At 36.7% G+C, this 19,380-nt stretch overlaps 1 protein-coding gene and 1 long non-coding RNA gene across 5 annotated transcripts in view; one reads left to right on the forward strand and one right to left on the reverse strand.

The window, feature by feature from the left end:
- Positions 1-5,412, reverse strand: part of ENGASE (endo-beta-N-acetylglucosaminidase) — an 18,471-nt gene extending 13,059 nt beyond the window's left edge. For 3 of the 4 annotated variants that reach the window (XR_012475989.1, XR_012475990.1, XM_074225014.1), the window contains exons 1-4: positions 5,185-5,412; positions 3,280-3,344; positions 2,752-2,953; positions 1,181-1,329 (exon numbers count right to left, since the gene is read on the reverse strand). Coding sequence is in view for 2 of the 4 variants with exons in the window: in XM_074225014.1 (XP_074081115.1) it covers positions 1,181-1,329; positions 2,752-2,953; positions 3,280-3,344; positions 5,185-5,321 (553 nt within the window). In the remaining 2 variants the exon portion in view is untranslated. The remainder of the gene's footprint in view (positions 1-1,180; positions 1,330-2,751; positions 2,954-3,279; positions 3,345-5,184) is intronic. The other variant, XM_074225013.1, reaches the window with a different exon arrangement.
- On the forward strand, positions 5,026-17,696 carry LOC141514312 (uncharacterized). Its single transcript, XR_012475992.1, has 2 exons — positions 5,026-5,594; positions 11,501-17,696. It is a non-coding gene; the product is annotated as an uncharacterized LOC141514312 (long non-coding RNA).
- Positions 17,697-19,380: the final 1,684 nt, after the last annotated feature.

Genomic DNA, 19,380 nt, shown 5'->3' on the forward strand with positions numbered 1-19,380 from the left:
GGATGCAGATGCCTCCCCTAAATCCCCATTTAGCTTGTTTTTGTTTTGTACAAATTTTGTTTTTATTTATATGAGCTCCATATTGAGTAAAATCTTGTCTCAGGGCAGCAGAAGGCTACTGATATGAACTAAGTTGCCTGAATGGTGGCCATCATCCCTATCTCCACCCAAACCAAATCTTGTATACTCTGCCCTTGGGGCACTGGTCTCTTACAGGTAAGCTTTCTTTTGTCTTGTCCATAACTAGCCCCCCACACACACACACACACACTACTTCCAGGTCATATCTGGAATATGTGGCCACCATGCAAACTTCCTCTACCCTCAACTTTCCAGGTCCCTTCCCTTCCCCAACAGAATGTGTAACCTTCTTGAGGAAGAGAGTTACTGTTCTGTTTTTGTCTCCAGATTCCCAATACCTAGAACAGTGTCTTACATACTCTTTAATAATGCTTGATTGATTAAAGTTTGTAAAAAGTACTTTAGATATGTTTTCTCATTTGATCCCTACAATAGCCTTGTGAGATTGCTACAATTATTAATGTAACCATTTTATAGAAAATTGAGGCTCAAAGATAAAAGTAAAGTATTGACAGTGGTCATATAGCTAAAGAAATGATGGATGTAAGATATGAAGCCAAGTCTCTCCCAATTCCAAGGGCAGTGCTCTTCACTCTATGCCATGCCACATTTATGCAAAATTCTATGGTTTTACAAAATACTTTATTTACATGATCTCATTTGATCTTCACAGCAATCCTATCAGGTTGGTATTAGTACCTCTATTTAAAAGATGAGGAAACTGAGGCACAGATAGGTTAAGAGACTTGCTTAAGGAGCCATAGCTAACAGTGGTAAAGAGCTAGAGGGGGCTTCAAAACTAGGTTTCTAACTTCAAAGTCACTGTTCTTTCTATTAACTCATAGCTAAGGAGGCAGTATGGAAAGCATTTTCTTTCTGTGTGATTCTAGAGCAGGACATTTAAACTCTGTGCCTCTTACAAATCTGTGAATGAAGAAGCTGAAATTTAAGATCCCTTCCAGCTCTGTGAACTGAAGCTCCAACTTATTTATACATACTTCCCCAAAACAACTGGCTCTATCTTCTCTTATTCCCACATTCCTCTGAATAGTTACTATAGATGCTCTTCTTAATAAATGAAGCCTGCCATTATTCTTACCCAGTACAGAGACCCCATGCTTATGGGCAGCATTGGTCCAGACAACTGGGGGGATGGTGATCGTGTGATGGCTGAAGTACACAAAGATGTCAATGTACTGCCAATGATAGAAGGTGTAGGGAGACTCTGTCATTGAGCCTTGAATAAATCTAGGTAAAGAAATAGGATAAAGTCAAATCACAGGGCGCAAAATGTGAAACTCAATTCAATTCAACAAGCATTAATTGTGTTCCAATGATGTCCAAGGCAAAACCAAAGCAGACCTCACCCTCAAAAAGTTTATGTCTTATTGGAGGAAAAAGAACACATACACAGAAAATGAAATTCAAATTGGAAATGCATGGAAAGTAATTTCCAGAGGAAGGGTAATCTCTCTTTTTAACATCTGGGTTCCAGCTTATATCATATTTATCTGAGTATATGCCATGTTCCCTGCTCTTACCTCACTACCAGAAAGTAAACTTTATAAGGGCAAGGATGATGTCTTATTTGGCTTTATTCCTAAATTGGCAAGTCCTAACTACCACTGAGTGTTTGTCATAAAAATACCTGGGAGTATATCTACAGAAATAAAGAAGAGAAATAACTGTTGATTAATTATTCATAATTGGACTGTGCCAATAAAATAAATAAGATGATACTACCTAAATTAATTAGGTGCCATAACAATCAAACTACCAAGGGGTTACTTTAGAACTATAGTTCATCTGCAGGAATAAAAAGTCAAGAATATCAAGAAAAAAATGGGGGAAAATAGGGATGAAGGGAACTAGTAGTACCAGATTTCCAATTATACGTAAAGCAGTAATCATCAAAACTATTTGACATTGGTTAAAAAGATAGAAAAGTTAGAGAAACTGATCCAAGAAATAGGACAAAACAAGTCAGATACAAAAGCAAATGAACACAGTGAATTATTTAATAAACCCAACCAATACAAACTATTGCAACAAAAGTTCACTATTTGATAAAAGCTGTTGAGAAAACTAGAAAACAGTCTAGCAGAAACAAGATTTAAACTAATATATTACATATAGACCATAATGAACTCTAAATAGATGCATGGCATAAATATAAAAGATACAGTTAAGGAGAATGTGTGATTTGCTCAAGGTCACACAGTATGTGCCAAAGTAATAAGGTGAATTCATTTTTTCTGAATATATGTACTCCCAAATTCCAGTATACCTTCACTGTACCACACTGTTATTCATTAGTGGGAGAGATCTTTCAAAACTGGAGGAACAAAGACAATAAATAAGTGGGATTCCAAAGTGAAGTCTACCTATTTCTATAACAAATCTTGCATAAGTCAATAAAAGCTAGGAAACTCAGGATAGTTTGTAAAGCTATGGGAGGATGGTTAATTAAAGGAATCAAGAGAGAAAGCAAGCTGTAGGAGATCCGCAGAGAACAATCTTATTCAATATCCCAAAGCTAGCTAGCTGCTGAGGCAGACACAGCATCCCTATCTTCTGACTCCTGATTCAGCACTCTATTAAATAATTACATCTCATTGGTCTCTCAATTTGACCCCTGTTTTATTGGGTGAAGGGAGAAAATTCACTTACTTGTCATCTAAATAACCACCCATCATGTCATGGCACAGCAGAGTCCGAGGCCTCTGGCTTTTAAGTGGGGGTTGTCGATCTGCTAGGGGTATCATAGCAATATTAAAGGCATCATCACCACTTGGATTCCATGCCAGAAATTCTTCCAGTGAAGAAATGTAGAAGCTGACAGGTTGATTGGTGGTCCTGTCATAGTTTCTAACTAGATGAGAAAACATTAAAATGTAACTTCGAAAGTAAAAAAGAACCTAAAGAGATGAAATCTTGAGAGAAAGTCATTAAGGTAGAAATTCTTAATCTTTTTTGTGTATTAGGGACCCCTATGGCAGTCTGATGAAGCCCAAGGATCCCTTCGCAGATTGTTTTTAAATGCATAAAATAAAATACATAAAGTTGCAAAGGAAATCAGTTATTGTAAAATACAGCTATAAAAATATTTTAAAAGCAAGGTAATGGATCAGAGGATAAGAATCCTCGCTATAGGGTCTGCAAAAGTCAAACAATGTGCATGAGTTCAGGTTTTCTCACCTGGCAAGGGAGTTGGCTTAAAATTGATCACCTCTCGAAAGACTGGATTCTGGCCCTCTTCAACACTAGCAATGGAAAAAAACACCAAGAAGTTGTTAGTGTAGATAGCCTAAGATCAAGATAGAAGAAACCTTTTTCCTTGAATTTTCTGGTCCATAAACTTACTGCAAAGAAATTCAGCCTATTTTCTCAGAGTTTGTACAATTGTTCACCTTATATAACACACTTCTGCATATTGGCAACCTGGGTCAAATATTTGTTGAATGATTAAGAGACTTCTAGGTAATTCTATCCTTCCCCTTATCATTAGATGCCATGTCCTCTAAAATAGCCAATCCAAAAGACCTGCTCCAAAGACTAAGACCAGGTCATATCATAGAGGAAGCATTGCCTTCAAAAGGCAAAAGTTCTAGGTAAAAGATTGACTAGGTAAAAGTCTCTAGGTAAAAAAAGTTACTCCTATGTAGCTTACAATCTAATAAAAGAAGAAAACTGAAAAGGGGCAGGGGAAGGGGAAGCCAAGAGAGAGAAAGATTTGGGAAGACTTGGAGTTGTTGCTATACCCAGCTTAGATATATTATTTTTTGTCTGTCTTATTTGAATGTAGTCTCCTTAAGGACTAGGATTTTTTTGTTTGTTTCTTTAGTGCCTAACAAAGTGGCACATTTAATAAATGTCTGTTGATTGATGAATAGAATGAAGGAAAATGAGGTGTCAATAATAATATTAATAATTTACTTGTGAACGTGGGTGACTAGAATACTGGAGCTTTCAACAAATACTGAACAGTTGGGAAGAGTGGTGGGAATTTAAGATAATGACATCTGTCACAACTCATCCAGCCTGCTCATTTTGTAGGATTCCCTCAGTTCCATATAAAATAGAAAGGGCAGGAGGGGGAGCTCTAGGATAGCAGGTGACTAACCTATCTTCCAAGATACCTCTGGTGCTCTGAGCAGAGATCAAATATGGAGGTGGAGGGGGTAATTTTCCCACGGGCACATACAGAATTAGTTTTGTGGAATTCCATACTGGTTAGGTTATTTTTCCTTTTAACAGGTGACGAGTTTTCCTGAAGTGACTTATCCAGGGTCAAGTTAAGCAGTCAGTGGCAGAATAAAAAAAAAAATTAACAAGCGCAACCAGTTTTCATACAATTTAGAAACAGAAACCAACAACCTAACTCAGGGGCCTCATAATTTAGAGCCCTGAATTTAAGGTCAAAGTGTCTAGTGCTGGTTCTGCCACTGATGAACTCTGCCTGACCTTAGAATTCAGAAATTCCACATTTTCTGAGCCAAGTTTCTCATCTGACAAATGAAGGATGAGAGTTGGATGATAGAGTGCTGAGGGGGGCGGCTAGGTGATGTAGTGGACAGAGCACCGGCCCTGGAGTCAGGAGTAACTGGGTTCAAATTCGCTCTCAGACACTTCATAATTACTTAGCTGTGGGGCCTTGGGCAAGCCACTTAACCCCATTTGCCTTGCAAAAACAAAAAATATTTTTTAAAAAGTAGAGTGCTAGGGTTCTTTTGGTGATTCTAAGCCATAGGATCCTACGGCCATGCCCTTCGTTAACGAATGTGCAAACTGACATTCAAAGAGGACTGACTTCTCCGAGGTCACGCTCCTTCTAAAGGTTTTTGGTTGTTGTTTTTTAAACGCAAGCACACAGAGCCGTCAGGAGGGGGCGGGGCCGCTTGGTGGAGTGGCCCGGCCTGGACGTACAAGCACAGGACCCGCAGGCAGGAGGGGAGGAGGAGGGCGGCGAGGGCCGGGCGCCGCCGGGACGAGAGCAGCGCCTCTTACGTCACAACACCGCGCGCTCTCCGTCTCTCCCTCCCTACCCCCACCCCGGCTCTCCACATCCTGACCGGCGCGCTCGCTCTCCCGGCTTCCCTTCACCTCCGCCCGAGGCTCTTGAGCGGCTTCATCCTCGTCTCCTGCAGCCACTCCTCCTCCTTCTCCGAGGCCTTCTCCGGCAGGTGCGGGCTGCGCCCTCTCGATGGTTCCCGATTCGCATCCTCCGTCGAAGACTCCATTGGGTCCCCCGGGAGGCGCCCAGCCCAAGTCCCCGGATCAGCCCGGGTGAGTGACCGCCGGACTCCCGGCCACAGCTTAGAAGTCCCGACTCCGACCAATGGCGACCTTTTCCCCGCCCCCTGCCGACCAACCTCCAATCAGGAGCTCCCAAAAAAAACAAGACAAGCTGAATTTTAAGAAGGAACCGAGGCGCTGGTGGGAAGGGCTGGGCCCCGACGCTGACCTGTTTCTTGATAGAAGATGTTTTAAGAGGTGATGAATGGGTGAATGAGGTAAAAAGGAGGAATGACCGTGGGGGAAGGGTAATTAAAAAAAAAAAGGCTGTGTCCTACACAAGGAGGGATGCTGGCTTCCCCTCCCCCGTGCTTAAGTCCTCACCATCCTTGCAGCTTGGGAAACCGAAGGGCCAGCTGCCCGGGAAGACGCCCAAGCCAAGCTGCGTTGTGTGTATATATATATTTACCGTCATGGTTTTGAAATGTTTATGAGGCGTCCAGGGGTCTCAGTGTTTTCCTCCTCCAGTCCTGACCACAGGTGCGGCTGGCACCCGGATGGAGCTACCTGCTGGTCACGCTGGGAGGAGAAATCAAGGGGGGGGGGGGGAGAAAAAGAAAAGAAAGGTTGTGAGCCCTCCACCTAGTACAAAGGGATAATACAAGGTGGTAGAGTGGGAAAAGAGCGCCCCAGCAGAAATGGAAATTTAACTCTGGAATGTAATCCCTAGATATTCTCTACCTGTATAACCTTGGGCAAATCCCTTCACTTCTCTGGGCTCTTAATTTCCCCGTCTGGCACAAGAAGGTGAGCAAAGCACCAGGCCCCTGAGGGCCCTTTCTGCTCCAAGTCTATGAAATTATGATGATATGATCTCTCGGATCCCAGACACTCATTATGATTATTATGAACCATGTGGAAGGAAAGGAAACATGCATTTATCAAGGATCTACGGTGTACCAGGAACTTTGCAAATATTATCTCATTTGATCTTCAAAGTAACCCTGAAAAGAAAGAGATATCATCATTATCCTCATTTTAGAGTTGAAGTAGAAGTTGTGACTTGCCCAGGATCTTACAACTAATAAGTCTCTGAGTTCAAATTTCAATTCAATCCTTCCACTTGTACCATTTATCTGCCTCAAACAATGGAAAGAATGCTAGAAATAATATGATCATATCACAGAGAAACTGGAATAGGCCTTAAGGGATCAATTTATTGAATCCTCCTAAGTTGAAAAAGGTTACTCTTCTTTTTTTTTAATTTTCCTAAATTTTTTTTTTAGGTTTTAGGTAATTATTAAGTGTCTGAGACTGGATTTGAACCCTGGTACTCCTGACTCCAGGGCCAGTGCTTTATCCACTGCACCACCTAGCTGCCCCAAGGTTTTTCTTCTTAAAGAACTCTAGGGGGCACAGTGGATAGAGCATGTGCCCTAAAGTCAGGAGGATCTGAGTTCAAATTCGGTTTCAGACACTTAATAATTACCTAGCTGTGTGGCCTTGGGCAAGCCTCTTAACTCCATTTGCCTTGCAAAATCCTAAAACAAAACAAAACACTAGAACTCTAGGGTTAGAGATCCCCTAGTTTCCCTTGGTCATATACATGATAATGATTAATCTCTGAGTCTCCTTACTGTAGCTCCACAAGATTGAAACTTTTCATAATAACACTAAAAAGGTATTTGCCTTTTCACTTTCATTCTCTTTCATTCCATGGAAATTTTTTTGTGAGGTTTTATGACCTGTGAAATAAAGATTTAGCTGCAAATATGAAGAGTGAGTTAATATCTTGCCTCCATAGATTTAGCTTCAAAAACTCTTTGAAGTCTTCAATAATTTTTAAGTTGTAAAAGAGTTCTGGTGCCAAAAAAAAACAAACGAATAATGCTTTAAGGGATGAAAAGCTCTTTCCTCATAATCTTGTAAGATAGTTTTAATAAAGCCCTTCAAAACCTAATCTCATCCTACCTCAATCCTGCTATTCCAGGAACAGGACACTCCATCTCTCAGTTCTGGGCATTGAAGAGAGAGAGGGAAAATGAGTAAACTGCCCACACAGATCTAGCAAGTCTGGTACCAGAGAAAGGATCAGTTACAAATAAGGAATTTATGAAACATGGCGTCCAAGAAAACAGTACCATAAACCAGGGTCTCAGATATCTATCTATCTATATAAATTATGATTATAATCATAGTAATTTGAGATATTAACATAAGGAGAAAAACATTTATCTTACCAATATCACTGAAGTTTGGTAGAATAGGAATTTAGCTAGGATACCTTTTTGTAGATGGAAAAGCATTCTATAATAATACATGTTTAAAACCCATACTGGTATGGCTTCTACTCTCACTCTGGCCTCACTCATTTACTCCTAATTGCCCTCACATGAGTAGGGCTAGGGTTTCTAAAAAAGGACCACCAATATATAGCTAAAACTCAAACTCAGAGTGCTAGTAGGAAAGTAGGAGGATATTTTTCTCCTGTATGTTGTAACTGGAACTTCCATCTCCATATATATAAAATCACTTACCAGGAGACAAATACAGGAATAATCAATATATCACAGTCCACTTATGTCAGTCTCCCACCAGTGTACACAGGTATAGAAACCAAGTAGAGGTGTCTGAGTGGAGAAAACGAGGCACTCAAGAGTCACAACTTGGTGTAAAACTTGATGTTTTTGGACCCTTCAGAAATAAAATGAAGCTTTTTCTGCCAACTGCCTTTTTTTCTAGTCCTTCCAGCTCTCCTGTTGAGACCTCCTTTTCTGAGCAATAAGTTCTTTTAATTAAAAAAAAAACTGAGAAATTGTTATGATGTGAAAGTGAAAAGCTATTCCCATAAACCAAACTAGAAAACTCAAAGTTTGCTCTCTGGGTAAAATAGACAAATATAGCCAGATCGTCACTCAACAGAATTCTGCTTTGTCCTAACAACACAGCAAAGCAGATGTGAAACCTATCTTTAAAAAAAAAAACAAAAAAAAACTTCATTTTAAACTTAAATATAAAATGAGAAAAAAAGATCATGGCCATGTTCAAGGCAGAACAATTCAATATAAAACCATAAATTTTCATTTTAAAAAATTTAACAAATAAAATTGTTTTCAAAGCTACCCAAGTTTTCTGTACTTCCTTCCAAAGCTTTCTTTTTTCTTTTGTATACTTTTTCTCCTTCCCTCCCCAACTAACCCTAGAAAAAGCTACAGTTAAATACAAATTAATATACATATTTGCATAAACTTACATATATAGTATACAAACACATATTTGAATGTAAAGTCATACTATATATATATATATATATATACATATACATACATATGTATACACACACACTTATATTTTTGAAGGTTTTTCCTAGAAGTAGAAAGCATTTTCCTTCATAGGTCCAAGTCTTTCCATATTTTTCTAAAATCAACCAGCTCATCATTTCTTATTGTGCAGTAGTATTTCCTCACAATCATATACCACAATTTGTTTAGCCATTTCCCCAATTGAAGGGCATCTAACATTTAACCAATTTGATAGGTGTGAAATGATATCTCAAACTTGCTTAATTTGCATTTCTCTGACCAATAATGTTTTATAGCATTTTTATATGACTAAATATAGTTTTGATTTTTTCATCAAAAAGCTGCCTATTTGTGTCCTTTGATTATTTATTGGGGAATGATTCATATTCTTATAAATTTGAAAAATACTCGAATTCTGACAGACTGTTTTCCAACTTTCCCAAACAATTTTGTCAAATAATGAATTCTTATCCCCCAAACTGAAATCTATATTTGTCAAACACAATGTTGCTATAATCCTTTACTACTGTGTATTGTATGTCTATCTGTTCCACTGATCCACATTTCTATTTTTTAGCGAGTACCAGCAGTTTTAGTATTTCCTGTCATATAGTTTAAAATATGGTACTAGCAGCTTGTCTTTTCCCTCTTTTCCTTCTCAAATCAGAAAGGACAATAGAAAGCAACTAAGTATCTGAGAGATTTCACCTCTTTCTAGGCAAAAATAATATTGAAAGGCAAAACCCAAACCACACCAGAGATCAACCTTCTTCCAGAAAGTTCCTTAGCAACTGTTTTTTTTCAGCCAATCCACAGGATCAAAGCTTGTTTCAATTAGCAGAATCTCAGAGATGCATCTGAAGTCTTATTCCTTGCTTCTTCTAGATCTTAGGTCCTTCATAGCTGGCTTTCAATTCCTAAAGTCTCAAATCAAAAACTTTTCATAGTCTTTGACACTTCTTTCCCTTATATTGGGAAACTCATGAAATCCACCTTCCTGTTGGTTATAAATTCAACAATACTTAATCTTTCCATAGTTGCTAAAATGTTTAGTTTACAATCTGATTATATATAATTTTTCAGACTCTTAATAACAATCATGTGAAAATAGGCACAGACTCTGATTTCTCTGATTTCAAACAGATCCTCTTAGTATTTTCTTCTGTGAAATCATTCATTATACATTCTTCCTAATAGTCTATGTCAGTACTTAACATTTTATCTGAATAGCTGTTTCTTCATTAATAGGTTTTATAATTTTTTCAAAAGTTCTTCTTTTTAAAAATATATTGATCTGTTTTTCCAACTAGCAAAGATAGTTTTCAACATTCTTTCTTAAATTAATTTTATTTATTTTTTCAACTACATGGAACAGTAGTTTTCAGCAATCATTTTATGCAAGGCTTTGAGTTTTGTTATTCTCCCTTCCTTTCCTCTCCCCTCCACCAACAGAAAACAATCCTATAGTTGATCATCATCCAATGTGTTATTAGTGTGTATAATGTTTTTCTGGTTCTGCTCATTTCACTCAGTAGCAGTTCTTGCAAGTCTTTCCAAACTATTCTAAGTCCTATCCCTCATGATTTTTTATAGAATAATAGTGTTCTATAACATTCATAAACCACAATTTGTTCTGCCATTCCCCAATTGATGGACATCCTCTCAGTTTCCAATTCTTTGCCACTACAAGAATTGCTATAAATATTTTTGAAACATATAGGTTTTTTACTGTTTCTTATGCCCTTTTTGGGATACAGACATAGTAGTAATATTGCTGGGTTAAAAAGGGTATACACAGTTTTTTATTACTCTTTGGGCATAGTTCCAAATTGCTCTCCAGAAAGATTGAATCAGTTTACAACCCTACTAACAATATATTAGTGTCCCAATTTTACAGCATCCCCTCCAACATTCATTTTCCTTTTTGTCAATCATTCTGATAGGTGTGATGTGGTGTATCAGAGTTGTTTTAAATTTGCATTTCTCTGATCAATAATTTTAAATCTATAGTCATTTTCATATGACTATAGATATATTCAAACTATGTGGAATGAATGCCACTTAAATAAATTTTGGAGATCTCCCAAGGTATGAAGAGAAAGTTTTATTCATGTCTTGAGGAATGGTCACCAGTCAATTAGAGAGAGACTGAGTTAAAGGCAGAAGATCTAAGAATCTTTTTTTTTTTAGGTTTTTTGCAAGGCAAATGAGGTTAAGTGGCTTGCCCAAGTCCACACAGCTAGGTAATTATTAAGTGTCTAAGGCCAGATTTGAACTCAGATACCCCTGACTCCAGGGCCGGTGTTCTATCTACTGCACCACCCCATTAAGAATCATTTTTATCCTAATGCAATCCCCTCCACTGACCCATTCTCATTAGTTAAGAATGTGGCCTTTATGGATATGCAAAGGCAATTTACAGTTGAGGAAACCAAAGTAATCAATAGTCATGAAAAATTGTTCCAAATCATTATTAATTATTAGAGAAATGCAAATTAAAACATCTCTGAGATACCACCTCACACCTCTCAGACTGGCCAATATGATCAGAAAGGACAATGATCAATGCTGGAAGGGATATGGGAAATCTGGGACACTTAATATATTGTTGGTGGAGCTGTGAACTCATCCAGCTTTAATGGAGAGAAATTTGGGATTATGCCCAAAGGGCAGCAAAAATGTGCATACCCTTTGACCCAGCAATACCACTGCTGGGTCTGTACGCTGGAAGAGATTATGAAAAAGGGTAAAAACATCACTTGTACAAAAATATTTATAGCAGCCCTATTTGTGGTGGCAAAAAATTGGAAATTAAGTGAATGTCCTTCAATTGGGGAATGGCTTAACAAACTGTGGTATATGTATGTCTATTGTTCTATTAGGAATTCAGGGAAGCCTGGAAGGATTTGCATGAATTGATGCTGAGCAAGATGGGCAGAACCAGAAAAACATCGTATGCCCCAACAGCAACATGGGGGTGACGATCAACCTTGATGGACTTGCTTATCCCTTCAGTGCAACAACCAGGGACAATTTTGGGCTATCTGCAATGGAGAATACCATCTGTATCTAGAGAAAGAATTATGGACTTTGAACAAAGACTGTTACTGTCAAATTAGAAAAAAAATGTTATATGATTATGTAATTTTACTATCTCATACTTTATTTTTCTTCCTTAAGGATATGATTTCTCTGTCATCACATTCATCTGAGATCAATGTATAACCATGGAACCAATGTAAAGACTAATAGAATGCCTTCTGTGGGGGTTGGGGGAGGGAAGCTAGAATGGGGGAAGAAAATTGTAAAACTTAAAATCTTTATTAAAAAAAAAAAGATTTGTGGCCTTTACAATCTAAGCCCATAAGGTAATTTAAGTAATCCAATCAGAGACATATGCCTCCTTCTGAAGACTCAGTAGATAAGGAACAAAAGTCAGTTTGCTCTTTACATTCTGGTCCTAATAACATTCGCTGATATGCCAAAAGTTGTTTGTCAGGGGGAAAAGGGGCAGAAGAGACACAGTTCTAATCTATAATATTCTACTGAAGAAATCTCAGACTTTATCCCACTCAGATCTCTTCATCTGAGATCTGCCTGTTCATATCCTTTGACCATTTATTAATTGGGGAGTGACTTGTATTCTTATAATTTATTTTGGAAATGAGATCTTCATCGGAAATACTCATAAAAATTGCTTCCCAACTTGCTTCTTTCATTTTAATCTTGGTTGCATTGGTTTTATTTGTGTAAAAACTCTTTGTTGTAATAAAAATTATCCATATTGCATATTATAATATTTTCTATCTCTTCTTTGGTCATAAACTCCTCCCCTTTCCATAGATCTGACAAGTAAACTATTCCTTGTTCTCCTAACTGGCTTGTGGTATCACCTTTTATGTCTAAGTTCTGTACCCATTTTGATCTTATGGTGAAGGATATGAGATGTTGGTCTCTACCTAGTTTCTACCATACTATTTTCTAGTTTTCCCAAGTTTTAAAAAGTGAGTTCTTAATCCCAGAAGCTGGAGTCTTTGGATTTATAAAACAGTGGATTACTATAGTCATTTATTACTGTTTGTCTTGTATCTAATTTATTTCATGATCAACCACCCTGTTTCTTAGCTGGTACCAAACAGTTTTGATGACTGCTACTTCTGACTAGGCCACTTCTTTTGCATTTTTCCCCCATTAATTTCTTTGATTTTTTTTTACCTTTTTTTTTCCTCCAAATGAGTTTTGTTGCTATGTTTTCTAGCTTTATAAAGTAATTTTTTAGTAGTTTGATTGGTATGGCACTGAATAAATAATTTAATTAGGCAGAATTGCTATTTTTATTATATTATCTCTGCCTACCCATGAGCTATTGATATTTGTCCTATTATTTAGATCTGATTTTGTTTGAAAAGTGTTTTGTAATGTTTTTCATATAGTTTCTGATTTTGTCTTGGCTGGTAGACTCGTAAGTATTTTATGTTGTCTATAGTTAGTTTAAATGGAATTTCTCTTTCAATCTCCAATTGTGCTTTATTAGTAATATATCGAAGTGCTGATGATTGACGGGGGTTTATTTTTGCTAAAGTTGCTAATTGTTTCAAGTTTCTAAGATTCTCTAAGTAAACCATCATATCATCTGCCAGGAGTAAGAATTTTGTTTCCTCATTGCCTATTCTAAATTCTTTCAATTTCTTTTTCATCTCCTCTTGCTAAAGTTAACATTTCTAATACGCTATTGAATAACAGTGGTGATAACAGGTATATGTTTCACCTCTGATCTTATTGAGAATGCTTCTAGCTTATCCCCATTACATATAATGCTTGCTGATGGTTTTAGATACCTGTTATCAGTTTTAAGGAAAATTCCATTTATTCTTGTGCTCTCTAGTATTTGTTAATAGGAATGGGTGCTATATTTTGTCATTTTCAGCATCTATCAAGAATTCTTTTTCTACCCATAACATCAACCACACTGTTCACATACAAAAGAGGAGATACTTAACATCCATATTTATATGTGTGTAGGAACCGGAGAGAGGAGATATGGTGGAGATATTTGCAGAAATGTAGAAATTGAAACAATATCATTGTAAAGAGATACAAACCAGGCCACATTGGTAGGAGAAATTAGATGGAGTTTGAGGAACAAGTTATATGCCAGGCACAAAGGCAGAATATCATAAATTGAGATGAAGGAATTGAATCATCTGGATAACACCTTGCAATCTGTCTGCCAAAAGAAGAGCAACTAATAAATTTGTGATTTATTATAGTGATAATTTCATTCTGTAAAAAGGAAGCAACAATAAGAAAATTTTCTATTCTGCGTACTGCTTAAGTTGTCCTGATAAGTTCCTTGGGGACAGTGACCACTCCATCATAGGGTTCATGATAGAGAACAAGAAAACCAAATGCAGGCTGATAGGCAGCCTAGAGTTTAAGAGAATAGATTTTAAAGAATTCAGAGACAAGTTCATTAAGATGATCATTAATGTCTCAATATTATTCAAAGGGAATGATCCTTAGAGGACAGGAAGCACTCAAGAATGAAATTCTTAAGACCTAAGCAAAATTGTTTCAAATTTGTAGAAATAGGAGCTTCTTAAAAAAGGGCAGTAAAGCCAAATAGAGAACTAAACACTCACAACTGGTTGCTTCCAGTATTCATTTCATCAGTGTACTCTTCATCTGCTATTTCCTCTTTCTATTTCATGACATCTTCATTTCATAATATAAAACATCTGGGATTTAATGTTTGATTCCAAATGTGTAGGTCCTATCATTGACGAAATAATTTGTTATAAAAATGCTGACAGAGCCTTCCATTTTTCAGTTGCATGTTCTCTTTTTTCCTTCAAATTCTCCTGGGATGATGTGTTTTAATTGATATCTTGCCAAGTTTTCTGCAGACTTGTTTTGCTTGCTGTTTTATTAGGCAATGCAGCTCATTAAGTTCTGTAAGGCATAGCAAATGAGTATCATTCTAGATAAATGATATCACACCTATCTATTTGAAAAAGATGTCAAGCATCTGTTGATTGAGTCAGTTGCTGAGTTCTTTTGGATACTTCATTGTGGTGATTGTTTTACTTTGGTTAAAGGTCCATTGGAAATGTTAACAAATCATGGTGATATTTTCTTTTACTTGATTCCTATTGGGGGTAGGGGGTGGGTATCAGTAGTTTATATGATTAGTCTTTATTTTGACTTTTGTTCTGGAAATTGTTCTGGAAATAACTCCCACAATGATTAGCATTCTTTGTGAGAGTTATTTCCAAATCTTTGGGCAGTTAAATCATCAACCTCTTAGAGCAATAATCAAAACAAAGACTAATCACATAAATACTGATGCCACAAAAAATAGAAATAATACTCAATGATACTTTATGGGCAGTTGGTGGCAAAGTGAGTAGAGCACCAGGTCTAGATCTTCCTAAATTCAAATCTAACCTCGACATTTCCTAGCTGTGTGACCCTAAGTCATTCACTTAACCCCAATTTGCCTCAGTTTCCTCATCTTTTTCTTTTTAGTTTCCTCATCTTTAAATTAAACTGGAAAAAGAAATGGCAAATCACTCCAGTATTTTTGCCAAGAAAACCCAAATTGTGTCACAAAGAGTGAGACATGACTGAAATGACTGAACAATAATAACAAAAACTTAATCAATTACACAGATGAATATATACGAGGAATTTAATCCTCATATATAGGAGGATTCTTTATATAGAGAGCATTAAATCAATCAAGCATAGCTTCCTAGGGTGTTTCTTGCTAAGCCAGAAAGAGAATAATGTCCAGCCCCTCATGCTCTATTTGGTATCCAGATACAAAAAGGAAGCTACTCAACTGAACCAGTATTTTATCCTTGATAAATATTTTCTTACTTTGAATGTTCTTTTCCTGTAGCTAAGTAAAACTTTTTATTAATGATAAGAAAGACTAGAGTTTCAACTTCTAACCTGAGGTAGCAGGTCTGCCTGAGACAGATCTGACCTGGGACAGTTCTACCTCAGACAAAATCCTTAGTTACTTTTTTATTTAGCTTTTTCTTAGATTTTTATAGTTCTTGTAAAAAGATCAAAATTAATATTCTCTCTAATTTCAGTTGTATTGATTTTTTGTAATTGAATTAGTGTTTGTCTGAACTCCTCTTGTTCAGGAATGCAGTTTTCCCTCCAAGTTAGTTTAAAGGTGGTTGAAAGAGAAACTTGTAATCACTTATGCCATCAGCCCCAGATGAACATTTTATAAATTGTTGTCTTTAAGCCCCAACCAGGTTAACCTGATGCCATTCTCCAAAGATGTGTCATTTGTCCTTGCCTTTTGTCCTTGCAATTTGTGGGGTGGAGGGAGTGGGGGTTTGACTTCCCCAAGGGAACAGCACACAGGTGGTATTGATCTCCTGACCAAGATTACAGGAAGTAGATGACTTCCTTAAAACAATTCACATTCCTTAATTATCAAAGAGGGGTGTGATTAGCCATACCTGAATGCCAACCCACTTTTCCTAAGTGTAACTAACTGTAATAATCCAAAACTACCCAGATTCCCCTCCAATAAAAAGGGCCCCTCTTTTCCTTGAGGTTGCTGACCTTAATGAGGTGACCATTCTGACTTCTTTTGTTAACAATCATATATATCACTATTAGTAATGAGTCTAAGCCTCAGTTTATCTTTATTGCATTTCTTCACTACAGTTTTGAAGGTCTCATCAAGATTGGGGGAAGGAGGCTGATTCCCCATGTTCTCTTGTCAGAACACCTCTCTTCTAAGAAACTCAGGTGAAATTTTTCACCTGAAGGGAGGATCTCTTATTGAGAGTCAGCTTGAAACTAGAATCTCCCCTCAAACTTTACAAAAAATTTCCAATCAATGAGATAGTTACTCCAATAATGGGTATCTTTGGGTGCTCTCTTATTTTCAGTAGGACAATTTAGAAGTAATTGTCAATATAAAACCTTGGTAAAATCCCCTGGAGACAATCCCTTGAAGGATTTTTTTTTCCTCAAGAAAGACCCCCAATCAAGGATTGAGGAATAATCAACGAATGTCCACCAGAGTCTAAAAAGTTGAGTGTCTTCCTAGTTGAAGAATGAGCACAGGGTATCCACCATCAATGCTTTTCACAACTCAAAGAGTTGAGGGAGCTTAGTCTCCTAGTTGAAGGTGAGGGAGAGAGAATACTAAAACATTGAACAAATTAATTAAAATCTAAGTATTGACCTGAAAAAGGATATTTTTTAAGAGCATCAATTTTTTGTGTCTGTGTTTCTCTTCCCACCCACAATATAGTCACCCCTGCATTGTCAGCCCTGTGTCTGTTAGAGAGTAAGACTAGCTTTTTCCTGGGGCTTTCTCAGCTCAAAGGGCAAAAAAAGAAAACTTTTTCTTAAGAAAAAAATCTCCCTGTCTTTACTGGCCAAGTTAGAAGGCAGACAAAAGACACATAAGACAAACAGAATATTTTTCCTAAACCCTGGATGTCTCTCTCCAGTTGCTTCCCTTTTCCTGAATAGATTTAAGAAAATCAAAAGAAAACGCTTGGCATCTTGAAGGCAGTATACAGAACTAGATCTGTCTAAACTATTTACTACTTTAAAAAAAATAATTTTCAGATTAATTCTTGCCAGATATCAAATGGTATTTGTATGTTTTATGGCCTAGATGACATCTGGGAACTAAAAGACCATTGCCCCGTGTGTAATTTAGGGTAGGAACCAAGAGAAGGTCTTTCAGTTTGGGGATTCTTCATGTGTTTAAAAACTGCAGAAATAAGTTTCTGTCCATAAGGTATATTCTGATCAAGATTTCTCTATATTTCTCTAAGTGGAATGAAGTTAGAATATCAACAGTTAAAATTTTTAAATATATGCTACTTTTGTAAAAAACCATTATGTAAGAAATGTTATGAACTAAAAAAAATACAATTCTCTTAGTTTGGAAATTACAGAAAATTATATGAATATTTGAAAGGAAGGAACAGAAGAGAAAACTCTGAAAAGGGATTATCAGTGAGATTCCAAAGTATAGAATTTGAAGAATTTGAAATTTGAAAGAAAGAAAGAAAGAAAGAAAGAAAGTTTAATTTGAGAAAATGCTTTGTGTTATTTCTATAAACAGTATAATAGAACTTAATTGTTTTTTGAATAGACCAGACATTTGTAAGCTGTTAACATACTGGGAGATCTCAGAAAAACTCTCCAGTGCCTCAATAGTAGTATGTCCCACAAACTTCATATACTGAATCTAGGACTGTGCAGTATGGTCTCTCTCCTCCTTCTGGGAAAATGGGAGAGTTTATGGGGTATTTTCATCTCTCAAAAAATGGGCAGAATCGCTACTAGTTAGCAATAATTCAATAGTTTAGTTGTTATAGGTAAATTAATGACAAAGTTGCCTGAATTGAAATGAATTATGCAACTTAAGAAATAAAAACTTAGTAAGTTAGTGGTTTTAACAACAATTTGTGCTAAAAGAAATTCAGTGGAAAAATTAGTTCTGGAATACTATTGAAATTTAGGATTGGGGGGTGGCTAGGTGGCGCAGTGGCTAGAGCACCGGCCCTGGAGTCAGCACTGCCTGAGTTCAAATCTGAACTCAGACAATAATTACCTAGCTGTTTGACCTTGGGCCACTTTAACCCCATTGCCTTGCAAAAACTAAAAAAAAAAAAAAAAAAAAAAATTAGGATTGAAGAAACTAGGTAAATATAATTTAGAGGAAGAATATAAAGGAAATAAGATGGGTTTTGAAGGTCACTGAAAGGGTATATATAAAGAAAAGGAAGAAATCATGTTGTAAAGAAAGCTTGGAGGGAGGTATTTTGTTTCATAGCAATAAGAAACTTTATGCATTTATTCTTTACGATATGGAAATTGTGAAAGATTCTTCCCAAAATGAGGAAAGGTCTTCACTGAGTTTTGACCTGTGGAAATAAATGTCTTAACCTTCCCAGAGTTGATCCTAATCAGGACAAATGTTAGCAGGTTTTGGCCTCTACTGGGTCTATATCCTGAAGAGATGATGAAAAAGGGGAAAAAAAAATCACTTGTATAAAAATATTCATAGCAGCCCTGTTTGTGGTGGCAAAGAACTGGAAATCTAGGGGCTGTCCCTCATTTGGGGAATGGCTGAACAAATTGTGGTATATGTATGTTATGGAATACTACTGTTCTATTAGAAACCAGAAGAGATGGGAATTCAGAGAAGTCTGGAAAGACTTACACAACCTGATGCTGAGTGAGATGAGCAGAACCAGAAGAACATTGTACATTGTAACAGCAACATGGGTGTGATGATCAATCTTAATGGACTTGCTCATTCCATCATTTAGAGTATCTGCGATGGAGAATGCCATCTATATCCAGAGTAAGAACTGTGGAGTTTAAACAAAAACCAAAGACTATTACCTTCAGTTTAAAAAAAAAAAAAAGTTTTCTTATGTACTACATAATTTTGCCATCTCTAATATTTAATTTTTTACTCAAGGCTATGATTTTTACTCAACACATTCAATTTTGATCAACTTATAGCAAGGAAACAATGTAAAGATTATCAGATTGCCTTCTGTGGGGGAGGGGAGGGAAGGGAGGATGAAGGAAAAATTGTAAAATTCAAAACATTACAAAAGTGATATACTGTTGTATATATTGTATATAATTGGAAAACAATTAAAATATTTAGAAAAAAAGAGTTAAATAGAATTATTTCTCTAAGTTACAGATTTTGCCAGTAGCTAGAGAGCCAGACCCCCCCAAAATGGAT

The sequence above is a fragment of the Macrotis lagotis genome, chromosome 2 (assembly GCF_037893015.1).
Source record: "Macrotis lagotis isolate mMagLag1 chromosome 2, bilby.v1.9.chrom.fasta, whole genome shotgun sequence".
In the NCBI taxonomy this organism is placed as follows: Eukaryota; Metazoa; Chordata; class Mammalia; order Peramelemorphia; family Peramelidae; genus Macrotis; species Macrotis lagotis.